The sequence below is a fragment of the Leucopleurus acutus genome (assembly GCF_964270905.1).
Source record: "Leucopleurus acutus genome assembly, chromosome: 20".
Classification (NCBI taxonomy): Eukaryota; Metazoa; Chordata; class Mammalia; order Artiodactyla; family Delphinidae; genus Leucopleurus; species Leucopleurus acutus.
In genome coordinates this window covers 42,155,772-42,175,637 of record NC_139162.1, presented here as the reverse complement: position 1 = coordinate 42,175,637, position 19,866 = coordinate 42,155,772, and the positions used below count along the sequence as shown (strand labels likewise).

Below are 19,866 nucleotides of genomic sequence, written 5' to 3'. Positions count from 1 at the left end.
TCCATCCAGACAGACCAGGGTGGGCAGGAATCAGGGGCAGGCCGCTCCCACCCCCCAGCACTGCCCACAAACAAGGGAGCTCCACTCAGCTGGCAGGTGCCCTCCCCCTATTATCTTGTGGCTATTTCGGATAATTACTTCTTTTTCATATTAATAAACACGCAGAGCCGGCAGTTGGCTTAATTTTCACATATTTTTTGTCAAAATAAATGGTGGAGGGGCTGTGATTAGCTCCCGGGCAGGTTTTCCTTCCACAAAAGAGCATGAGGGGCTTCCCTGGTGGCGCAGTGGTTGAGAGTCCGCCTGCCGATGCAGCGCACACGGGTTCGTGCTCCGGTCCGGGAAGATCCCACATGCTGTGGAGAGGCTAGGCCCGTGAGCCGTGGCCGCTGAGCCTGCGCGTCCGGAGCCTGTGCTCCACAACAGGAGAGGCCACAACAGCGAAAGGCCCGCGTACCGCAAAAAAAAAAAAAAAAAAAAAAAAAGAGCATGAGAAGCTCATTCTGCTCACCCTTCGTTATTTTTAAAAAGTGTCCAGTCTCTTTAGCTGAAGGTGGGAAATTGCTTAATGGGAAGTGGGGGGCGGGTCCAAGTTCTCAGGGCAATGGGCTGGGCAGTGGGGTGTGGGGCTTATACCTCTGCTCTCCTCCCTGGAAACTGGCAAGAGGGCGGACAGATCGTCTCTGGGGTCCTGCCTGGAGGAAGCGGGAAGGGGGAGGAAGGATGGAGTTTCCCTCTTCCATCAACTCTCCTTGGTCTTATCTCTGTCAGGGAGGTGGGAAGGGCTGTCTGGAGGTGCCACCTTCCTCCTCATGGCTTTGGCCGTTTTAGCTGTGCCACAGGCTGAAGGTGCCTGGATGTCTGCTCATGAAACCCTACAGCAGCCCCGTGAGGCGATACCATTAGCCCCCACCTGTCAGATGAGTAAACCCGGGATGGTGCTAGGACTTGAAGCAGGCACGCTGTGTCACCCACCCTGCTTATGCTCTGGTTTGATTCCTCCCCCTCTTTAAGGGGCCTGCTCTCTTCCCAGCTTTGTGGGAACAAACAACAGCTGCTTCTCCATCTCCGAGTCCCTGGGGCCTCCCTAGCTCAGCCATGGTGACCCACATCCTTGTTCTGACAAAGAAACAAGAGGCACTCCCAAACCCAAGGTCTTCAAAGAGAAGCTACTTCCAGCTGTGAGATAGCTGGGGGTGGGGTAAAAAAGCCCATGGGCACGTGCTGGGCCTCACATCCTGTCCACACACATCTGCATAACCCTCGTGGGGGCTGGGACTCAAGGGGTAACCTCTCCCACCAGCCCTGGGGCCCCTTCCTTTACTGAGCCAGTGTGAATCACTACCAAGTCACTACTGCATGAGGTCAGCCCCTGTGTGAACTCAGGTGAGTTAACTACCTCTCTGGGCCTCGGTTTCCTCATCTGTAAAATGGCATTAAGGACAGAGCCTACCTCACAGGGCTACTGTGAGGATTCAGTGAACTGACATTTGTAAAGCACTGGGGCACACTGAGAGCCCCGTACCTGTTAGTATTACTATTATTCTAAGGCACCGGCAACACAGGGAGCTCCCCTGGAACATCTACTTACCACCACCCTTCCTGTCCCACTCCCCAGCCTTCTGGAGGACACTGCACCCAACAAGAGTACCCAGCAGGGCAGAGGGGGATGCCCACAGTTCTCCTGAACTGTGCCCTCCCTGTGCCCACTTCTCCCCAGACCTCCTCACTGGCCTCCCTGTCCCCAGGTCCTTCTCCATTCTGCAGTTGAGGGAGCTTGGAAAGGGCCCAACAGACCTAACTCCCCAGCCCCATATTCAAGGCGGTGCAAGATCTGACCCTTGCTTACCTCTGAGGCTGCACCTCTCACTCCCACACCCCCCTCCTGGACACTGAACTTTTAGTTTATTCCAATTGCCCTGGCCTTTGCTCCAGCCATTTCCCTTCTTAAACAACAGCTGTCACCTCTGCCCCGTCCCTAGACTGGGTCAGAGGCTCCCTCTCCCAAGGTGTCCTTCCCCTGGGCAGGCTGGGACGCCGGGTCAGGGTCAGAATCAAGGTATCCACTGCGCCGGGAAGTTCCCTCCTATTCTGGAAAGGCCTCTGCCTCCACCCGAGGCCCGCCCCTCGCCTGCAGCCGGGGGCCGGCGAGTAGATAGATTCATCTCCTCCTTCAGGGCTCCGCCCCTCCGGGTCCTGCGGAGCCTTTTCACTAGAGGAGGCGGGGCAATGGCTCCCGGCCCCGCCCAGGCCCCGCCCCGCGAAGTGGGACCCGGTGGGGCTCAGCTGACGCCTCACTTCACGTGACGCTGGAGCCGGGCAAGCATGGCGGCGGCCACCGGGTGAGTGCTGTTGCTGTCCCCGGCCCTTGCATGGCGGCGCGGAGCGGGGGCTTGGGCCTCCCGGCTGGACAGTGGCTGAGAGCCCCGTTGCAGGGCCGCGTCCCCGCCGGGCGTGCAGTGTGGCCGCGGGCAGCGCGCTTCTTCGCGCGGGTTGGGCGTCCAGCGCGGGGCGTCTGGCTGCGCGTCCGAGTCAGCTCCCTGGCCACTGCCCACTTCCCTCGGGGCCGCAGTGGCGTTCAGGCCCCACCCGCGCGTGTGGAGTCCCCACTGTGCGGCCGAGGTGGGGTCCACGCGCACATTCACGGTCACGACCCTCAGCTGGGAAGACTGCGTTGCCAGGGCGCTGGGGACCTGGGGGCCCTCGGGAGGAGGCAGCGTTTGAGATGGGCGTGGAATCCCCTCCCTAGCGGGGCACTTCTCCTCTTCCTTCAGGGCCAGATGGAACTTCTCAGAGAAGACTTCCCTAAGCACCTGTCCTACTCTTATCACCACCTGGGAAATTATATAGTACATAACAACAAAAAAAGAAACAACTCGTTTCTTGTCTTCTCTCCATTTAAAGTGTGAGGTCAGGGCCTTTGTCTGGTGTGCTCCTGGACCTTGTTAGTACATGTCTTGCACGCAGTAGATGCTTCATAAATTCTGCTGAATGAAAGAATGGTGAATGGTCCTAGTGGGAGAAATGTGGACAGGTGGGCTCACTGAAGCGTTGGGGAGTGTCCCTGATGAAGGAACATCTGAACAAAGGTTGAGAGTTCAGAGTGTTCTGGGGACGGGGGACAGTGGAGCGTGTCCCTGTGCTGGAGGGCAGTGTCCCAGCTGGCTTTTCCAGACTTTGTCCTAAGGGACTGGAAACTTCCAAGGGTTTTTAATCTGCTCAGATCTGCTTGTGAGACGACTATCCCCTGGGCTATATATGAGTTCAGGGCAAGGGCCAATTATGGGGGCGGCATTTGGGCCTGGAGATGCTGGGGGCTGGGAAGGGGAGTGGTAGAGAGAGGGCAGTGCCCCAGATGCCAGGCTGGAAATGAGATCAGAATGGGGGAACTGGTGGACTAAATGCATCTCTCTTTTTGGAAGGTAGGGAGAGTGGCAACAGAAAATGGCCCCCTCAGTTGGCCCCCAACTCCAAGGTTGGGAGAGCTTAGGACATGCAAATCAAACACGTAATAGGCACCTGCTGTATTCCAGGAACAGTACTGGGCCTACCCTTACGTGTTCATGGGCCACTGGGGTAGACATCATGCCTCTAGTCTTGGTGTGTGCCATTGACGGGCATGGATTCTGAGCTCAGAGGAGAGTGTGGGTAGGCTTCACTCCCTGGATGACATTTGTGCTAGTCCTTGAGCACCCCTGAGGCAGAGAGCTATGCTTGCAAAGTCCCAGATGAGTGTCAAGGAATCTAGGGCCAGATCCTTGAACCCAGCCTGTGACCCTGTCTTGTTTTTTTTTTTTTTTTTTTTTTTTGCGGTATGCGGGCCTCTCACTGTTGTGGCCTCTCCCATTGCGGAGCACAGGCTCCGGACGCGCAGGCTCAGCGGCCACGGCTCACAGGCCTAGCCGCTCCGCGGCATGTGGGATCTTCACGGACCGGGCTCGAACCCGTGTCCCCTGCATCGGCAGGTGGACTCTCAACCACTGCGCCACCAGGGAAGCCCTGTGACCCTGTCTTAAAGAGCAGAGTGAGCAGTAGGTGTAGGCCAGTGCCCAGATGTGGGTCAATTACCCCTATATCTGGGCCACCAGGTGGTCACAGGGAGTTCCAGGGGCTGCATTTGGATTCAGGGCTCCATGCTGGCTTGAGGTCTGCTGCTCTCCTGAAGAGACAGGGAGCCAGGCTGGTGATTGGATGGGTGTGAGTCTAGAGCTGGCTGAATCCTGGAAGGAGGGCCCTTATAGCAAAACTGATTCTCTGGGCCATGGAGCAGGAAAACTGAGTGACAGAGGCCTTGGAGAGGTGTGTAATCGGAAGGGAGACCTGACAGGTGCAGGTAGCTTCCAGAGATTGGCAGGATCTGCTTGGCAAGAGCCGTCCCAGGCTGGTATGGGTTACCCTGCTGGACGCTTAGAGCCGAGCAGATTCTTTAAGTGGAAGAGGCTTCAAGTGTGTTTCCAGCAAAGCTCGGTGCCCAGCTGCATACACAGGACAGATCAGAGTGTCAGGCATAATGAGGCACCATACCGTCAAGTCACAGCCACAGGCTCCCCAGGAGTTGGATTTGGTTGCCTGTAGAGTCCTTCCAGATCCTGGGCCCAGGGAGGCCTGGGTGCTTGGGGTGTGCTCCACGTGATGGGGGGAGTAGTGGAAGCCCTAAGCTGGTATCTCAGATTCAACTAGAAACTTGAGAAGCTCTTCTGGGGGGTGTTTAAGGGCTGATCCTGCTCTGTCCTGCCAGCCTGGGCAGGGACTTCAAGTTTGAGACAGAGGGTCCCACAGCCCCCAGATAGTCTGCCGTGAGGTCGTCTCCAGCCCCTCCCCTAATCCAATATCACTTGGTGGGAGGGAGCCCTGCCTTGCCCTTGAGTCATGCCTCGAGCTTCCCATGGACAGAGATGAGACTTCTCTGCTGTTGCCAGACCTGCTGCGTCGGCTCCCCCACATGGCTTTTTCCTGTCTCCACCTCCCTTTGCCCACTCACTGGCTGGCCCTGGAGAGTCCTCATCCTCTGACATATTGTTCACATACTTGCAGACTCAGCTCAGATGGTTCCTCCTCCTAGAAGCCTTTCCTGACCCCCCTCCCTCCTGACCTCCAGTCACGGCTTCCTGCTCAATATTCCAGAGAATCCCAGTTTTTCCCACTGGCAGGAGGATGCTCTTCTACATCTGCACTCCTGCCCATCACGGTTGGGTGAGAGGTTGCTCCCCTTCATGTCTCTCCGGCATCCTTGGAGCCCAGGGACCAGTTCAGTTTGTGTCTCCAGGGCCCCGTGGCCGCCCAGTGATTGGTGCTAGGTGACACTGTGCCTAATGAATAAGAGGAGGATTTACTTTACACTAGTCCAACATGCCATCCTGCTTTGCACGGAGCCCTCAGTGATTGACGGAAGGAGCTGTGGGTGGGAGTGGGAACAGAACTCTGAATAGGGTGAAGGAGTATCTTTTTTTTTTTTTTAAAACACCTTTATTGGAGTATAACTGCTTTACAATGGTGTGTTAGTTTCTGCTGTATAACAAAGTGAATCAGCTCTACATAAACATATATCCCCGTATCTCTGAAGGAGTATCTTTAATTCTTTAACTGAGTGACTCTCACGGAGCTGCTGCCCAGAGGGCTTTTGCCCAGTGATAAGCAGCAGGTGAGCTGCCCTGGGTGTGTGCCTGTGGGGTCATAGTTCACGCTGGAGTCAGCATTTCTGGAGGGCAAGTATCTGGAGGAGGCAGGTTCTGGATCAGAGCCCGTCCCCACCCTGATATGAACCTGGTGCTCTTGGAGAAGACGCATTGGGTTGACCTTGGGGGCTGCGGGGAGGGGTGGGTCTGTGGGAGGCAGGCTGGCCATCGAGTGCCCCTTTGCCTTCCCATGCCCTTCCCCAGGCCTGGTCTGACTCCACACAGGTCCCTGTGTGTGCTTAGCCCCCGACCCTCCTCAGGAGAAAGGTAGGCAGGGTGGGAGATGCTGACCAGCTGCCGTGAGGCCCCTCCAGCCAGGGTGAGCGGTCTGGCCCTGCTGCCAGGCAGCCAGAGGGCTCGGTGGGCTCGGTGCCTGGCCTGAGCTGGAGGCTGTGGCCAAGGAAGCAGGCGGTCCTTGACTGGCCTCTCTTGCCGGAAGCTTAGCAGCATGGCCCCATCCAGAAGTGGTGTCACATCCTAGTGCAGGGATCTTGTCCTTGTCTGTGCTGTGGACCCCATGGGCATCCGTGAGACCTTTACATGACTCTCAGCATGACGAAATAAAATATAGAGGATTACAGGGAAAACCAATTATATGGAAATACAATTATAAAGATGTTAAGAAATAAATTTGTGGTATAGTAGTATATGCTTCTTTATACATTAAATAATAAAAGCAGCAGGTCTAAGAACCACCTTAGTGTTGAAGTAGTGATGAGTATAAGTGGTATTTTGAGGTACTGTGACATCAGTAAGGTGACATGAAGATACCTCTGATTTCTGTTGGTGACAGATTCACACGCTGCCGATACTGTTGTGGTTTGTTGCTTACATTAATAATTGAAGAAAATGTTAATTTAAAGGTGAGGTTAGAAAAACTAAAGATATAATTTTTTTTCCCATCCAAGTAGGTGGACTCCCTGAACACTGTGCATGAATCCCTTGGGTGAGAACCCTGCAGGTGGCCATTGAGGTCAAAGGAGGGGCTGACTCAGTACTGATCTGGGGGACAGGGGAGAGTTTCGGAGCAGTGGTATCACACCTCCCGCAGGGGCTGGTCACTGGCCGTGTCCTGGGCTCTAGCAGTTGGCAGGGGGCGGGCTGGCCCCTGGGGGCTGGAGCTTGTTCTGTGTGTCTCTTTGATACCCTGGAGCCCTTGTCTGCCAGCCCCTGCGGTCTTCCCCGGGCGTTGCCTGTGCCCTTGGCTGCCTGCAGTAAAGTGCCTTATTTATACTTGGACTTGGGGACGACCTGGCTTTTGCCTTTTAGATTCCGGGTGCCAGTTAGCAAAAGCTCCGGCAGAAACCGGTTGGGGCTGTTTTATGGGCGCTGCTTTTGCTGAACTTGCAGGGAGAAGCCACCTGCGATGGCTCTGGGCCCAACATTCTCTCTGAGGGGTTGGTTTATGTCGTGAGAAATCAAAGGGCATGTCTCTATAAACCTTGATTCTGGGGTACCCTGCCGTGACGAATGGCTGCAGCCGTCGGCGTGCCTGGGGGCTCTGGCCAGGCTGCCTTCCTCTGTTCCGGCTGAGCCCATGGGCGACTAGATAGTGTTGTAGACTTTGCAGGAGCAGCTGGTGCTCACAGGAGGGGGGAGCGTATTGAGTTTCCTGTCTTGACCTGGGCTGCTTGGCCCTTGGGCCACAAAGGTCCTGTCTGGGTGCCCTGAGGAATTTAGGTCTCTCAGAAGGTTCTGGATAAGACAAAGCCCAGCCCTTCTGAGAGCCTTCCAGGTGGGGACCTGGTGGCAGTCCAGGTGGACCCGGTAGCTCGTGTGTTTAAGGAAGAAGGTGTGTGGGGCGTGAGGCATGGGGGGGGCGGGGGGGATGAGGTGGGTGGGGCTGTGCAGGCCACCGGCCGAGGCTGGGCACTTTAAGGCAGTTGTGCTGTTGAGTCTGCACGGGTCTAGGCACCTTTGGCCGAGGCCATCTGCAACAGTGCCTTGGTGCTGTTCACTCTGGGCCGCTGGGAGTCTGTAGAGACGAGGCTCTTCCCTGAGCCCAGCCCCTCCATGGGCTTTGCTGAGTGAGGGGAAAGAATGGGAGGGAGCCTGGGGGACTCTGCACGGGTGCTGGTGGCTGCATTTTCAGTTCCTGATAGCACGGCCAGCTGGGCGCTGGCATGTTTGTGAGCTGTCACCTCTGTCCTTTCATCCTTGTGGCTGAGCGTGGCAAGCAAGTGGCACGGCTTAGAGGAAGCCCTGGCTGCTTGTGTCCACCCGCCCAGGAGGGTGAGTGGGACCCATGCCCGGGAAGGGGGACAGCAGGGAGGCTATAGTCCTGTCAGCGTGTGCGGGGTGGGCAAGACCCCTCCACCCTTCCTGGCCAGGCTGGCCCAAGGGTTCTGCTTCCTGCCCCTCTGGGGCTGATGTGGCAACTTCGCACAGCTCTGTGGGTGGCCCCACCTTGTGACAGTTGTTCACTCAGCAGATATTTATTGAGTACTTGCTGTGTGCTAAACATAGTGCTAGCACGGGGCGGCAGGGACCAGAGCAGACCCAGATCTCTGTGTTCATGGGCTTTCCATTCCAGTGGACAGAGGCGGACCTCACCAGCGAGCACCAGTACACATTTATGTCGGAGAGTGAACGCGTCCTTTCAGCAGGGACTTGGACGAGCCTCAATCCGAGGGGTGACTGAAGAGAGTGTAATGCAGGGTGGGCTTACACAGCCGTGGGCAGGCTGGGTGCGGGGGAATGAGCGGCCTTTGTAGCTCCAGGTTTCCCCAGGGAGGGAGCCGGGAATGGATTCTCTGTCCTCCGCCATCTCTTCCCACTCTCCAGCCTCTTGCTCTGCCTCCCAGTCACCAAATCCTCCTGGAGCTAACGAGGTCCTCGTGGGCCAGGCCTGGACAGAGTGGAAGAGTGGATTTGGAGACACGAGTGGGGGAAGCCTGGCCCAGGGCTAAGTGGGGGGACAGGCCGGGGAGAGAGATGCAAGGTTAGAGAGGGAAGCCAGGGAAAGCCATCCTGAGAAAGTACCATTGGAGCCAAGACGTGCAGGTGTCACCTTCCTCTGAGGGTCCCATGGCCAGGTGGGCGTGGGAGGTGCCCCGGGGCCGTGAGGGCAGGTGCCATCTGCCCAACTCTCACTGCAGCCCCAGGCAGAGCCCCCTCCCTTGCACCAGCTCTGGGCTGTCCCTCCCCTCTTGGACCTCCATGCCTGCTGCCTGCTGGCCAGAGAGCCTGCAGGGCCTCCCTCGAACACACGCCACACCCACCGCCTGCCTGCTGCACCCTGGCTGTGGCCTTGCTGGCCCCCGGCCCGCTCGCTACGACTGCACTTCCTTCCTTTGTTTAGTCATTCACGTGGCACTATTTTAGGTGCCGGGAAGGAGGCAAGGTCCCTGCCCTCACAGAGCTTACACTTTACCCGGGGAGACAACAAGCAAGTGAATATATACTGTTCGGCAGCGATGCTGGCTCTAGAGAGGCGGGAAGAGAGTAGCGATAGGCTTGGATGGGGTTATCGGAAAAGCTCCCGGGAAGGGGGAGCATTTCTCCAGAGGCCTGGATAAAGCAAGAATGTGAGCCTGGTAGGCCCTGGGGGAGAGCATTCCTCACAGGGGACAGCAGCAGTGGAGGCCCCCAGTGGGAGCGTCCTCGCAGGCCAGGGAGGGGCGGGATGCCTGTGCGGCTCCCCTCAGCGCCTGTGGCTGGGAGTAAGTCTGCACCGTGTTGTAAGGGCAGTGGAAGACGGGGAGGGGTTGAGCAGGGTAATGCCTGCTGGGATTTCCACTTTTCAAGGGTCCCTCTGGGTGGGTGCAGACCAGGCTGTGGCAGAGGCTGGGGCCGGGAGCAGCTAAGAGTTCCTGCAGTTGTCCGGGTGGGAGATGGGGATGAGCCACATGGTCTGGGCTCCAGCTTGGAGGTGAGCTGAGGACGGAGGGGGTCCCGGAGGGGCCGGTGCGGGGCCGGGTTTCAGCAGAGAGCGTGGCCTCCAGTGTCCTGGGCACCGAGGCCCCCTGAGGACTGGGAACCCACCTGCAGATTCAGGAGCACGGGGCCATTGTGGCCTGGCAGGGGCTGTAGTGCAGGAGGGGGTGGGCCAAGGTCTGCTGGCGTGGATGGAGGAGAGCACGGGCGGCCAGGACACGAGATGGGCTGGGTGACTCTTCAGAGCATATTTATTGCAAAGGGAGAGAGAAACAGACGGCTGGCGAGCACGGGGGTCAAGGAGTGCTTTTATCTATTTATTTTCAAGCCGGGTGAGGGTCCTGTATGTCTGGTTGCTGAGAATGATCCTGAGAGGGGAAAATTGATGCTGGAGCAACTTGGGGGGCGGGGATGGGGAGAAAGGCGAGGGGTGGGGCAGGCCATGCCCAGGTGGAGGGGGAGCCTCGGTGGGAGCAGCTGTCTAGAGGGGCCCGAGGCAGGAGGGGTCTGGAGAGTGGGTGCTAGGAGGATAGGGGGTGTTTTCTCAGTGAAAAGGGAAGCCAGTGTGGGCGTGAGGAGGGACACCCACCTGCTGTGCCAGGCCTGGCTCCGCCTGGCCTCCAGTGCTGGCTGCCTGCCGTCCTCAGGGCCAGCACCCCGAGCCTGGCTCGGCTTAGGGCCTGGTGCTGCGTGCCCTGGGCGTGTGTGTGTGTTCGTGTGTATGTGTTGGGGACAGGTGGGTGTCCCGGCTCAGGTGAGGAACAGGCCAGGCTGCTGGGTCTGTGACTTGCAGAGAGGATGGCGGCTGCAGACACATGGGCAGGGATCCAGGGTCGTCTGGGCCAGATCTCGCGCGGATGGGAAGCTCCTTGAGGACTGGAATTGGGGGTTGGGGGTGTGTCTCCACACCACTGCAGACTTTCCTTCCGTGAGCTGCACCCGTCTACCAGTCACACAGACCCAGCTGCCTCTCCTCCCCACTTGTGGCCCAGCGCCCAGGGACAGGAGTGGAGGGTGTGGTTGACAAGCCCCTGTGGTCCTCCGGCGGCCCAGTGAGGGGCTGTTTCTGGGTCATGGGCAGGCTGAGCTTGGACCGGCTTGCCACGTGCTAATGGGGGCCCTGCCTCTGGGTGGGGGACGCGCCTGGTGGTGCTAACAGAAGCCTGCGTGGCGGCGTGTGCTTGTGTCTTTGCAGACCCTCATTTTGGCTGGGGAACGAAACCCTGAAGGTGCCGCTGGCGCTCTTTGCCCTGAACAGGCGGCGCCTGTGTGAGCGTCTGCGAAAGAACCCGGCGGTGCAGGCTGGCTCTGTCGTGGTGCTGCAGGGAGGGGAGGAGACTCAGCGCTACTGCACCGACACCGGGGTCATCTTCCGCCAGGTGAGCCCAGCCGGCAGCCTCCCACATCTCTGAGTGTGCACTAGGCCCGCTGTGGGCTGTCTGCCCTCCTCCAGGATCAGGCCTGGTGGGCCTGGGCAGCTCTGCCACCTGGGGGACCCTGAAGAGGCTCTCTGAAAGCAGGCCGAGGCTTGGGTCCCCAGGGAGCCCCCTCTGTAGGGGGGCAGGGCTGTCGCCAGCCAGCCTCAGCTCTCTCAGGTCAGAGTCTGGAGAGACGATGCTCCTGGGAGAGCAAGCAGGCAAGGCTTCGTGGAGGAGGCAGTATTTGGTGTGAGCCCTGAAGGCCGGCATGAATTCTGACTGGTGGAGCTGGGGATGGGCGTTCCGGACTCGAGGGTAGTATCCACAGGATTGGACCTCAGAGGGCGGGCTGGGCAGCCTTCCCTGGCCCGGGAGAGGTGCAGATGGGGCGGGCTGAGTTCCTGGGGCCAGATTCTGCCACAGCAAGGAGGACGGGGGCTGCAGAGGTCCTGGGAGGAGGCATGTGAGCAGGGTCTGAGCAGGAGTCGGCGGCCCAGGCATTGGTCCCGGCTTGGCCGGTGCCGACCCTGTGACCCTCACTGGGGTTTGGTTTCCTCCTCTGGGAAGTGGTCCAGGGGATCCTCGAGGTTCTGGAACCCTGTGGGGCAGCGGGTGGCCCAGCTGCAGGAAGCCAGCTTGGATGTGGTGGCCTCAGCTGAGAATCACTGGCATCGCTCGGTTCCCAGGAACGAGAACAAGGACACTGGACAGAGGAGCTCACCCAGAAAGCCAGGAGGGCCCTGAGCCGGCCCCACTTTACAGATGAAGAAACAGGCTCAGAGCGAAATGACCTGCTAGAGGTGGAGCTGGGATTATTTAGCACCCATCTCCCGACCCCAAGTCTAGCGCTCTCCTCTCCTCCCTGCGCTGCCGTGACTGGAGGTCTGATGCGCTGGGAACTCCCCAGGGGCAGGCAGAGCCGAGAGGACAGGGGCGTCCAGCATCCGGGTCAGGGAGGAGGCAGGGGAACCAGAGGGGAGCTAAGTGTGGAGAGCGGGTGGTAAGGCGTGGCCTCTGCAGCTGGACAGCGTCCACCCCGCAGGGCACGGGTGGAGATCCACTGCTGGGAGTCACGGCCCACTGTTTTCTGTGGAAAGCACCTCCTCCTGCAGGGCTTCCCTCTGCCGCGCCGTTCTTGCAGCTGCAAGCCTGCCGTCCCTGTTGCTGGAGACGTGCAGGTCTAAATAAGTTTTCTCGGACTAGTCTTGATGCTTCTTGAGGTTTCCATAGTCTGTGGCTTAAAAACCGATCTCCTAAACTCAGCTGTTGGCTCTCTTACTGGTGCTATGCAAGATTAATTTTAGAAGAGCGCCTCCTCCGCTTCATACCTTTGTAACGCTATTTTAGCTCCGTGTTTAATGCTAAACACTGAAGTCATCAGCTGCCCCGGGGGTGGGAGAAGGAAGGAAGAAGTCCTAAACGGAGGAATCCATTTCTGAGCAGATGCCTGGCCTGGGCGTCTAAGTCAAGGTGGCATCTTGCCTGCCCGAAGGCAGTGGGGGTAGCAGAGAGGTGGGGGGAGGGAGGGGAGTGCGGGCAAGGCGGAGACGAACCTGTGGTGCTCCTGGGCACCCGTGTCTTAACCTGCCCTGTCTGGGACCTGACGCGGGTGGCTGGTGAGGTGGGGTGCAGGTGGGGCTGGGGCACGGGCCTGAAGCAGGGTCTGAGCAGCCAGCCAGGAGGAAGGAGGGGACGGCAGCCTGCAGCTGGTGCAGGGGGGCAGAGTGCTGTGGTGGAGGGTGGTGTGAGGCTGGGGGTCAGGCTCCGAGAGCCAGGGAGCCCGAGCTGACTCTCCAGGGTGCGGGGAGGAAAGCGCTCGGTCAGATACCCCACCTCTCTCCTTGCACCTCACGTTGCTGTCCTGCTGACGGGGTGACCTGGGTCCTTGTTCCTGCCACAGGAGTCCTTCTTTCACTGGGCCTTCGGTGTCACTGAGCCAGGCTGCTACGGCACGATGGACGTGGACACTGGGATGTCGACGCTCTTCGTGCCCAGGTTACCTGCCAGCCATGCCACCTGGATGGGAAAGTACGGAGCACCCCGGGGCGTGTGACCGTGCCTGCTGACTGCTGGCTGGCTGGGGTGGGGGTGGGTGCAGGGCCTGAGCTGTGGGTGTCAAGCGGCGGGGGGCGGGAGGCAGAATTAGCAAGGGGGAGGGTTAGTGAGCAGGCCCGCTAACAGCCTACTCTGGGCCAGAGCCTGTTACCCTTTGCTGGGAAGGAGTGTCAGAGCTGGAGCCACAGACCACGGTCACGTTTGTTCGGAGGTACTATTAATTATTAATCTTGAAATTCCGGATTCCCAGCTTTGTTAAGATGCCCGAGGCTTTGGCCTGGGTCATTGGGAGGCAGCCCCTCCCTGGGTGTGGTGGGGAGGGCAGCCTGGGGCCCTTCTCTGAAGCCCGTCACTGACATGCAGTGCAGGGCGTTACTGTGTGCCTCCCGCCTGCCGGCCTCTGGGCTAGGCTCTGCGGCTCCCAGGATGTAGGCCCTGCCTCAGCTGGCTCACCTGGGAGACAGGGTCGTGCTCTAGGGCCGTGCTGTGGGAGAAGTGTGAAGCCAGAGCCCTGGGTGAGCCTGAGCGGCTGCCTCCCTCATCATCTGTGGTGCCTGCCAGCTTCAGGGCCCTTGGCCCTGTCCACCCCTCCCGGGAGCTGTTCCTGCCTGCTCAGAGGCGCTGAGGCAGAAGCTACTTAACTGGGGATGCTTGAGGTGATCAGAGGATCCTGCCAAATGCTCGCCGCCTTCCAGCGTGTCGTTTCTGCCAGGAGAGTGCTTATTCTGGGCTAATGTATACATTGCAGCCTCTGCTGCCTCGTGGGCCCAAAATACTCAGTACCAGGTAGGCTGGTGGGTCTGCGGCTGGTTTGAATGATAAGGCAGCCGGCTGCTGCAGGGACATTGCTCTGTGCAGAGGGCCAGGGAAGGGCTCCCACGGCTCAGCAGGCTTCTCCAGGGAGCGGGTCTGGCCACCGTCGGGCCTCCGATGCCTCATCTGTGGAACGGCGGTGAGGCCCCTCGTGAGGCATCGCAGGGCTGTGGTCACAGTGGTGTGGTTACATCTGTGACATCATGGTCACATCGTGGTCACTGTGGAGCGGTTACATCTGTGACACTGAAGTGAGGCAGCGAGGGTGCTGGGGACAGGCAGCTGGTAACGTCCACAGTATTGTGGCCACTCCCTATGGAGAGCTGGAAGCTTTTCCCTCCTCCCGCGCTCAGCCAGGACCTGGGTGACTGCCTCGGTGCGTGAACGTGGTCGTGTCACCGTGTGACCTCCGAGGCTAGACTGTGAAGGGTGCTACGGTTTCCACCTGGTTCTCGCTCCTCAAGCCCAGCCGCCACTCAGTGAGGAACCCAAACTCACCCACGTGGCGGGACCAGAGGCCCCGCTGGCAGCCAGCACCGCTCGCTGGAGCGGGTGGCTCCAAGCCCCAGCCCCTCAGGGCTTTGTTCCGAGCACCGACCTTCAGAGTCTGTGGACGTGACACATGCTTTTTACTCCGCTGCGTGCCAGGGTGATTTGTCACAAAGCCCTGGTAGCTGTAGGAGTTTCCTGGTGAGAGTTTAGATCTGGTCTCCGTGAGGAGATTGTCCCGGAGCCCTCCCCGCACCTTGAGGTGATCACAGAGCTATAGCCTCAGCCCGTCCTGCCAGTGGCCCCTGTGCCTGGGCGGCACCCATGGCTTTGGCCTGGCTGCCCTCTCAGCCTCCCTGTGGCCCTGCCTCTTGGCTCAGGGCGTGCTGAGATGCCCACGACTCAGCAGCGCTGCAGTCAGAGATGCAGCACCGTGAGACGTGGGCGTGGACGGTGGTGAGCTTCTGTCAGGAGGTGTGGGGGGGCTCTGAGTGCGTCCCCTCTTCTGACTGCTGCTGCCGCTGCTTATGCAGAGCTAACTCTACGTCAGGGATGCCTGTCCGTGGGGCCGGGTGGACATCCTCCAGGGCGTGGCCCCTGCCTGGGGGACTGCACACTCCATTGGGAGAAGCTGAGCAAATCTCACCCTGCCTCCCCACAGCCATCATCTGGGGAGCCAAACAGCACTTGACTTGAGGGTTTTTGTTTTGTTTTGTTTTGGCCAAGCTGCATGGCATGTGGGATCTTAGTTCCCTGACCAGAGATCGAACCCGTGCCCCCTGCTGTGGAAGTGCAGAGTCTTAACCACTGGACCACCAGGGAGGTCCCGACCTGAGTGTCTAAAACCCAGGACCTGATTGGTCGGGGAGCAGCTGTTATCGGTTGGCTGTTCTAGAGCATAATCTCCAGTAATACAGGAATGATTTTCTGCACTTTGACCTTGGCTGGGTTTTAGAGCCACTGTTAAAAAGTTCTCGTTTAGTCTGTCCCTGCTTTGCCAGGGCAGCTGATTGTCTGGTACGGACCTTGGAGGGTACAAATGGGTCTGTAAGGTCGGTCTCCCTCTTGGAAAGGCTCCATGTATGCTCTGGGCAGGCCAGACCACGCAAGCTGGTCCCAACGGGCGTTCCAGCTCTGCAGCAGATAGCTCGCCCCTTGTCTCTTGCCGACCTGGCTCCCCTCCGTGCCCATCCCCGGCAGGCCTTTCCCTTCTTCTGCTCTGGTGTGACCCTCCCCTAGTCCCCACGTCCCAAGCCTTTGGGAGAGAAGGCACGATGGGAACAGGGCAGTGGAAGGGGTTGGTTGTCTGGGGCTGGAGGTGGGGAGCAGCCAGATGTGATGTGTGTAGCTGTTTCCAGACGCTCATGATCAATAGGGCGGGAGTGAGGCTGATGGGATTACCTGGCCTTTGCAGTCCAGACCCACCGGACTGAACGTTTGACCTTCAGCTCCCCAGCTTCCTTCTGAGTCTCTGTCTGATGGCTTTTGAAAATCCATCTGGCAGACACTGCAATCCAAAGTCATCCAGGGAAACAGCACCGCCATCTGTAGATCTGCCGCTTCCCGTGTAAACAGCCTGTCCTGTTGTCAGGGCTGCAGACGCCAGGGGCTCGTGGGCAGCCTGGTGCTCCGCCTGTTCCTCACCCCGGGCCTTTGTGGGGACAGGAGTGTGGGAGCTTCTATTTTGTTTTTATTTGGGGTCTTTGCTTACAAAAGTTTGGTGTCTTTTTTTTTTTTTTTTTTGCGGTACGCGGGCCTCTCACCGCTGCGGCCTCTCCCGTTGCGGAGCACAGGCTCTGGACGCGCAGGCTCAGCGGCCATGGCTCACAGGCCCAGCCGCTCCGTGGCATGTGGGATCCTCCCGGACCGGGGCATAGAACCCGCGTCCCCTGCATCGGCAGGCGGACTCTCAGCCACTGCGCCACCAGGGAAGCCCTGGTGTCTTTTTGATGTGAGAGTGTTTCCCATCATTTGCGTCAGAATCGGCCTCAGCTGATGGCAGTTTTGGCTGCTGGGGTGTCTGGGGTCCTCTAAGCAGGTGGGAAATTGCCTCCTTGGGCAGTTGCAGCACTGACAGAGGGTGAGCAACTTTGGGCCAGGTTGGGCGACCCTCCTAGAACCTTCGGAGCCTTGGCGGTTTTCTGCTCCCATCCCTGGCTGAGGCCTCGGGCTTGGAACGTGAGACAGTGTGGCTGGCCTGGGCTTTGTAGGGAGGAGGGGGTCTCCCCAGAGCTGAGGCCCCGAGCACTGCACTTTCTGGGTTGGGGACTGATGTGTGCTGTGGTGCGTGTGTATGTGTCTGCAGTGTGTGTGCATGTGTGATGTGTGTGGGTATGTTTGTTGGGGGGGTATGGTGTGGTGTAGTATGTGTGCTGGGTGGTGTGTGGGCGGGGTGGAGTGTGGGAGTGTGTGTGTGTGGTGTAGGGTTGTGGGGTGGTGTGTCTGTGGGGTGTTTGGGGTGTGCTTTTTCACAGTCACTGCCCCCACCCCATACACACAGCTGGGTCACAGGACGAAGGCTGCCTCAGCCAGCCTGACGGCCTGGCCCCGGCTCCCCCGTCTTTAGGGAGGGCGCCCCAGGCACTGATGAGGGGTGCAGGCCTTCCTGAGGAGGGCCAAGGGAATCCCTTTGGCTCTGACCCCAGGCGGTTTGCGGGGAGCCTGACCCCGGTCAGCCTGAGGCCTGGCGAGGCGTTTGGCCCCTCTCCCCGGGCTCTGCTGCCCACGGGCCTCCTCTCCATCACCTCTGCTCTCCTCCCCGGCCTCTCTGGGAAGTGCTGCCTCGCCGCCCAGGTTCAGGCGCCTGCATAGCTTTGGAGAGCCCTGCTTTTCTCTAACAAGCTAATAGAGCCTTGACACGGTTGCCGACTTCCTTCTGGGGCAAGTGCGGGGTGCCGGGCGGTGAGCCGGAGGAGAGGCCGCTGCGTTGTACGTGGCTGCAGGCAGCTCCGGCCGCTGGAGATGGATGGTGACGGCTGTGATTTGGCCCTGTTACTTATTCATTAGCCCCAGCTTGCCAGCTAGACCTGCGCTTGGAAATTTCATTTCCTAGAGGGCTCCACCGTGTCTGCACTGTGGGCATTAATTGAGAGTGTCCTTCTCACAGGAGGGCCCGCACGGGGTGTGGGCACTCGCTGCGCCTGCCCTGACCCTGAGTTCTGGGAAAGGCCTCCCCTGTCGCATGCTGGGCCCAGCTGCCTGTGAAAGAGGCCTGCGTGGGCCGGGTTCCCAGACACTGGCTCCTTCTTGAAGACACAAACCCTTTTGAGTGGCACCCTCCCTCCTCTCTCCTGCCAGAGCTGCCCCTTCCTTTTGAAGGGAAGAGTTTCTGGGGTGGGGTCGGCTTCCCTACTGACCCATCCTCTCCCATCCAGTTGCTTCTACTTGGATCTCCCACACGGCGGGGTCTGGCATGAGCTGCCCTGCTGGACCCTAAACTGCAGTCAGGGCTCCATGCAGCCCTCTGTGAGGTTGCTGCGAGCCCGGCACTCCAGCCAGCTCTGTAGGGCTCACAGGCACATGCCACTCCTCCTCCTGCCCCTCTGGTGGCTGGCTTGACGTGGTGGCATGGCACCCTTACCTCTTAGGGTGACATTTAAATGATTTTTACTATAATTGGCCCCCAAACAGGAAAAATAAGTACTATTCAAACTTAATTATCTCTGCCCTTTAGAAGAAAAAATGACACGCAAAGTGCCAGAAAAGATGCTCCCAGCTTTTCGGGTTGTATCTGTCAAATGGTTATTCTTGCTGAGAACCAGGCCTGTGGCTAGTTGGGTGATCTGGGGCCCTTGAGGCCCAGTGTGCGTCGAGGTGGGCAAAGGGCATTTGGCGAAGCTGGCCCCTGGGCTCACTTGCTCCGGGACATTGGGATGGCTTCAGCCGGCTCTCCCATGGGCTGGCTGGCCCTTGCCACTCCTTGGCTCCCGGGGCAGGTGAAGTGGCTCGTGGCTGGTAGGTGAGGGGTGGACAGGCAAGCGCACAGCCCTGGGGCCGCCCACAGATCACAGCTGCCTCGTGTTCTCCTCTCCTTTTCCCCCTCGTCCCCCCCACCTCCTCTGGTTCCACCTTGTCAAGACGTTGACGTCAGGCTGAACACATGGAGATGTTCCCAGGTCTGAAGCCTCCTAGGTCTCTGCTGAGTCCTGACTGCCAAGACTCCCAGGTAGGGAAGACAGGAGCACGTTTCCTGAGGTGTCCTTTGGCAAGACAGCTTGGGAGAGTTCGTGTCCCCGACGGGAGGTGAGGTGAAAGGCCAGTGTCCAGGCTAATGGCCGAGACGCCCCTCTGTAGGGATCATTGAGGCTGGTCTCGAAAGCACGTCCTTGGCTCTTCCTGAATATTTTGGGGGTTTGCCTTTGATGCCTGTCACAGCTGGAGGGGATGAAGTGACTGGGGACCAGGGGTGAACTGGGGACCTGCTGAGAATTCGGGCATCTGTCCTGAGCAGGGACTGGAGCCGGGGCAGTCAGCGTGAATGTGGTGATGACACCGGTGGCCCTGCCTCTTGCCTTTCTGGCAGTGCTTTTGTGCATGGCTGCAGGGTCAGCTGTGCTGAGGGTGTCAGTGCTTGGTAGCAAAGGGTCAGCGAGCTCTTTGCAGTAAGCCCTGGAACCGGGGCCTCCAGCATCCAGGCAAGGTGCTTGTCATCAGTTCCTGCCCCACGTGGCTGCTACAGGCAGTGCTAATGGAGGCACAGCCTTTGGCCCTTTAACTTTGAGTCCCGTCTCAATCGCAGAAGCTAATGCAATTGGATCGTGCAGACTTAATTACCAGCGGGAGCTTGATACCCAGTGCCCGCTTCAGAGAAGCCAAAAGGGCAGTAAAGCAAAAAGGGTTCGGGGCACCAGGCCGCCGATCTTAGCGGACCACTGTCTCCCCGGCCTGGCTCGCTGCCTACGGCTGTGAGCTCCCTGCTGCTGATCCCCAAGGCCACCCATCCGTCCCTGGTTTGTGCTCTGTGTTTCCGGGCCACAGTCCGGCCTGGGACGCTTGTTGGGGCAGAGAGGAAAACGGTGCAGGGCTCAGAGAGGGGAGTGGGAATCTGTTTCCTGGGTAGCGGCGCTGGTTGATCAGTGGTGCTTCAGAGGCATGTGGAGCTTGCTTTTAGAGGGGGTCATTTCCGAGTCCCAAAGTGCTCTCCCTCCCTGTCCCCTACGGACCTCCCCAGGTGCACCGTCCTTGGCACCTCCACCTGCCTGTCGTCTGCTCACCCTTGAGAGCCCAGGAAGCACAATCTGAAAACCATCTGCTACTTCCTCTGAGGCTTCTTTCAGATCTGACACTTGGTGACTAGAATATCATGCAATCACAGGCAGGATGGGAGTGAATCCCCCATGCTGATGCGGTGCCCAGGCGTGGGATGGGGTGTGTGTGTGTGTCTGTGTGTGTGTGCATCTTGGACATCCTTCCCCCAGGCGGCTAGAGCTCCTGATGTGAGCTCTGTCACCAGCAGTGACATTGACTCATCTGCCTACCAAGAGGCTGTGGGGGTGGGGATGGTGCTTGCTGGACCCACCAGCCCTGCTCAGTGCAGCCGT

At 59.1% G+C, this 19,866-nt stretch overlaps 1 protein-coding gene across 1 annotated transcript in view; it reads left to right on the top strand.

Annotated features, from left to right (window-relative positions):
• Positions 1 to 2,315: 2,315 nt before the first annotated feature.
• PEPD (peptidase D) overlaps positions 2,316 to 19,866 on the top strand; it is a 114,870-nt gene continuing 97,319 nt past the window's right edge. The window contains exons 1-3 of the mRNA XM_082863589.1: positions 2,316 to 2,342; positions 10,747 to 10,930; positions 12,870 to 12,997. Of these exons, the coding sequence (XP_082719715.1) occupies positions 2,326 to 2,342; positions 10,747 to 10,930; positions 12,870 to 12,997 (329 nt within the window). The 5' untranslated portion in view covers positions 2,316 to 2,325. The remainder of the gene's footprint in view (positions 2,343 to 10,746; positions 10,931 to 12,869; positions 12,998 to 19,866) is intronic.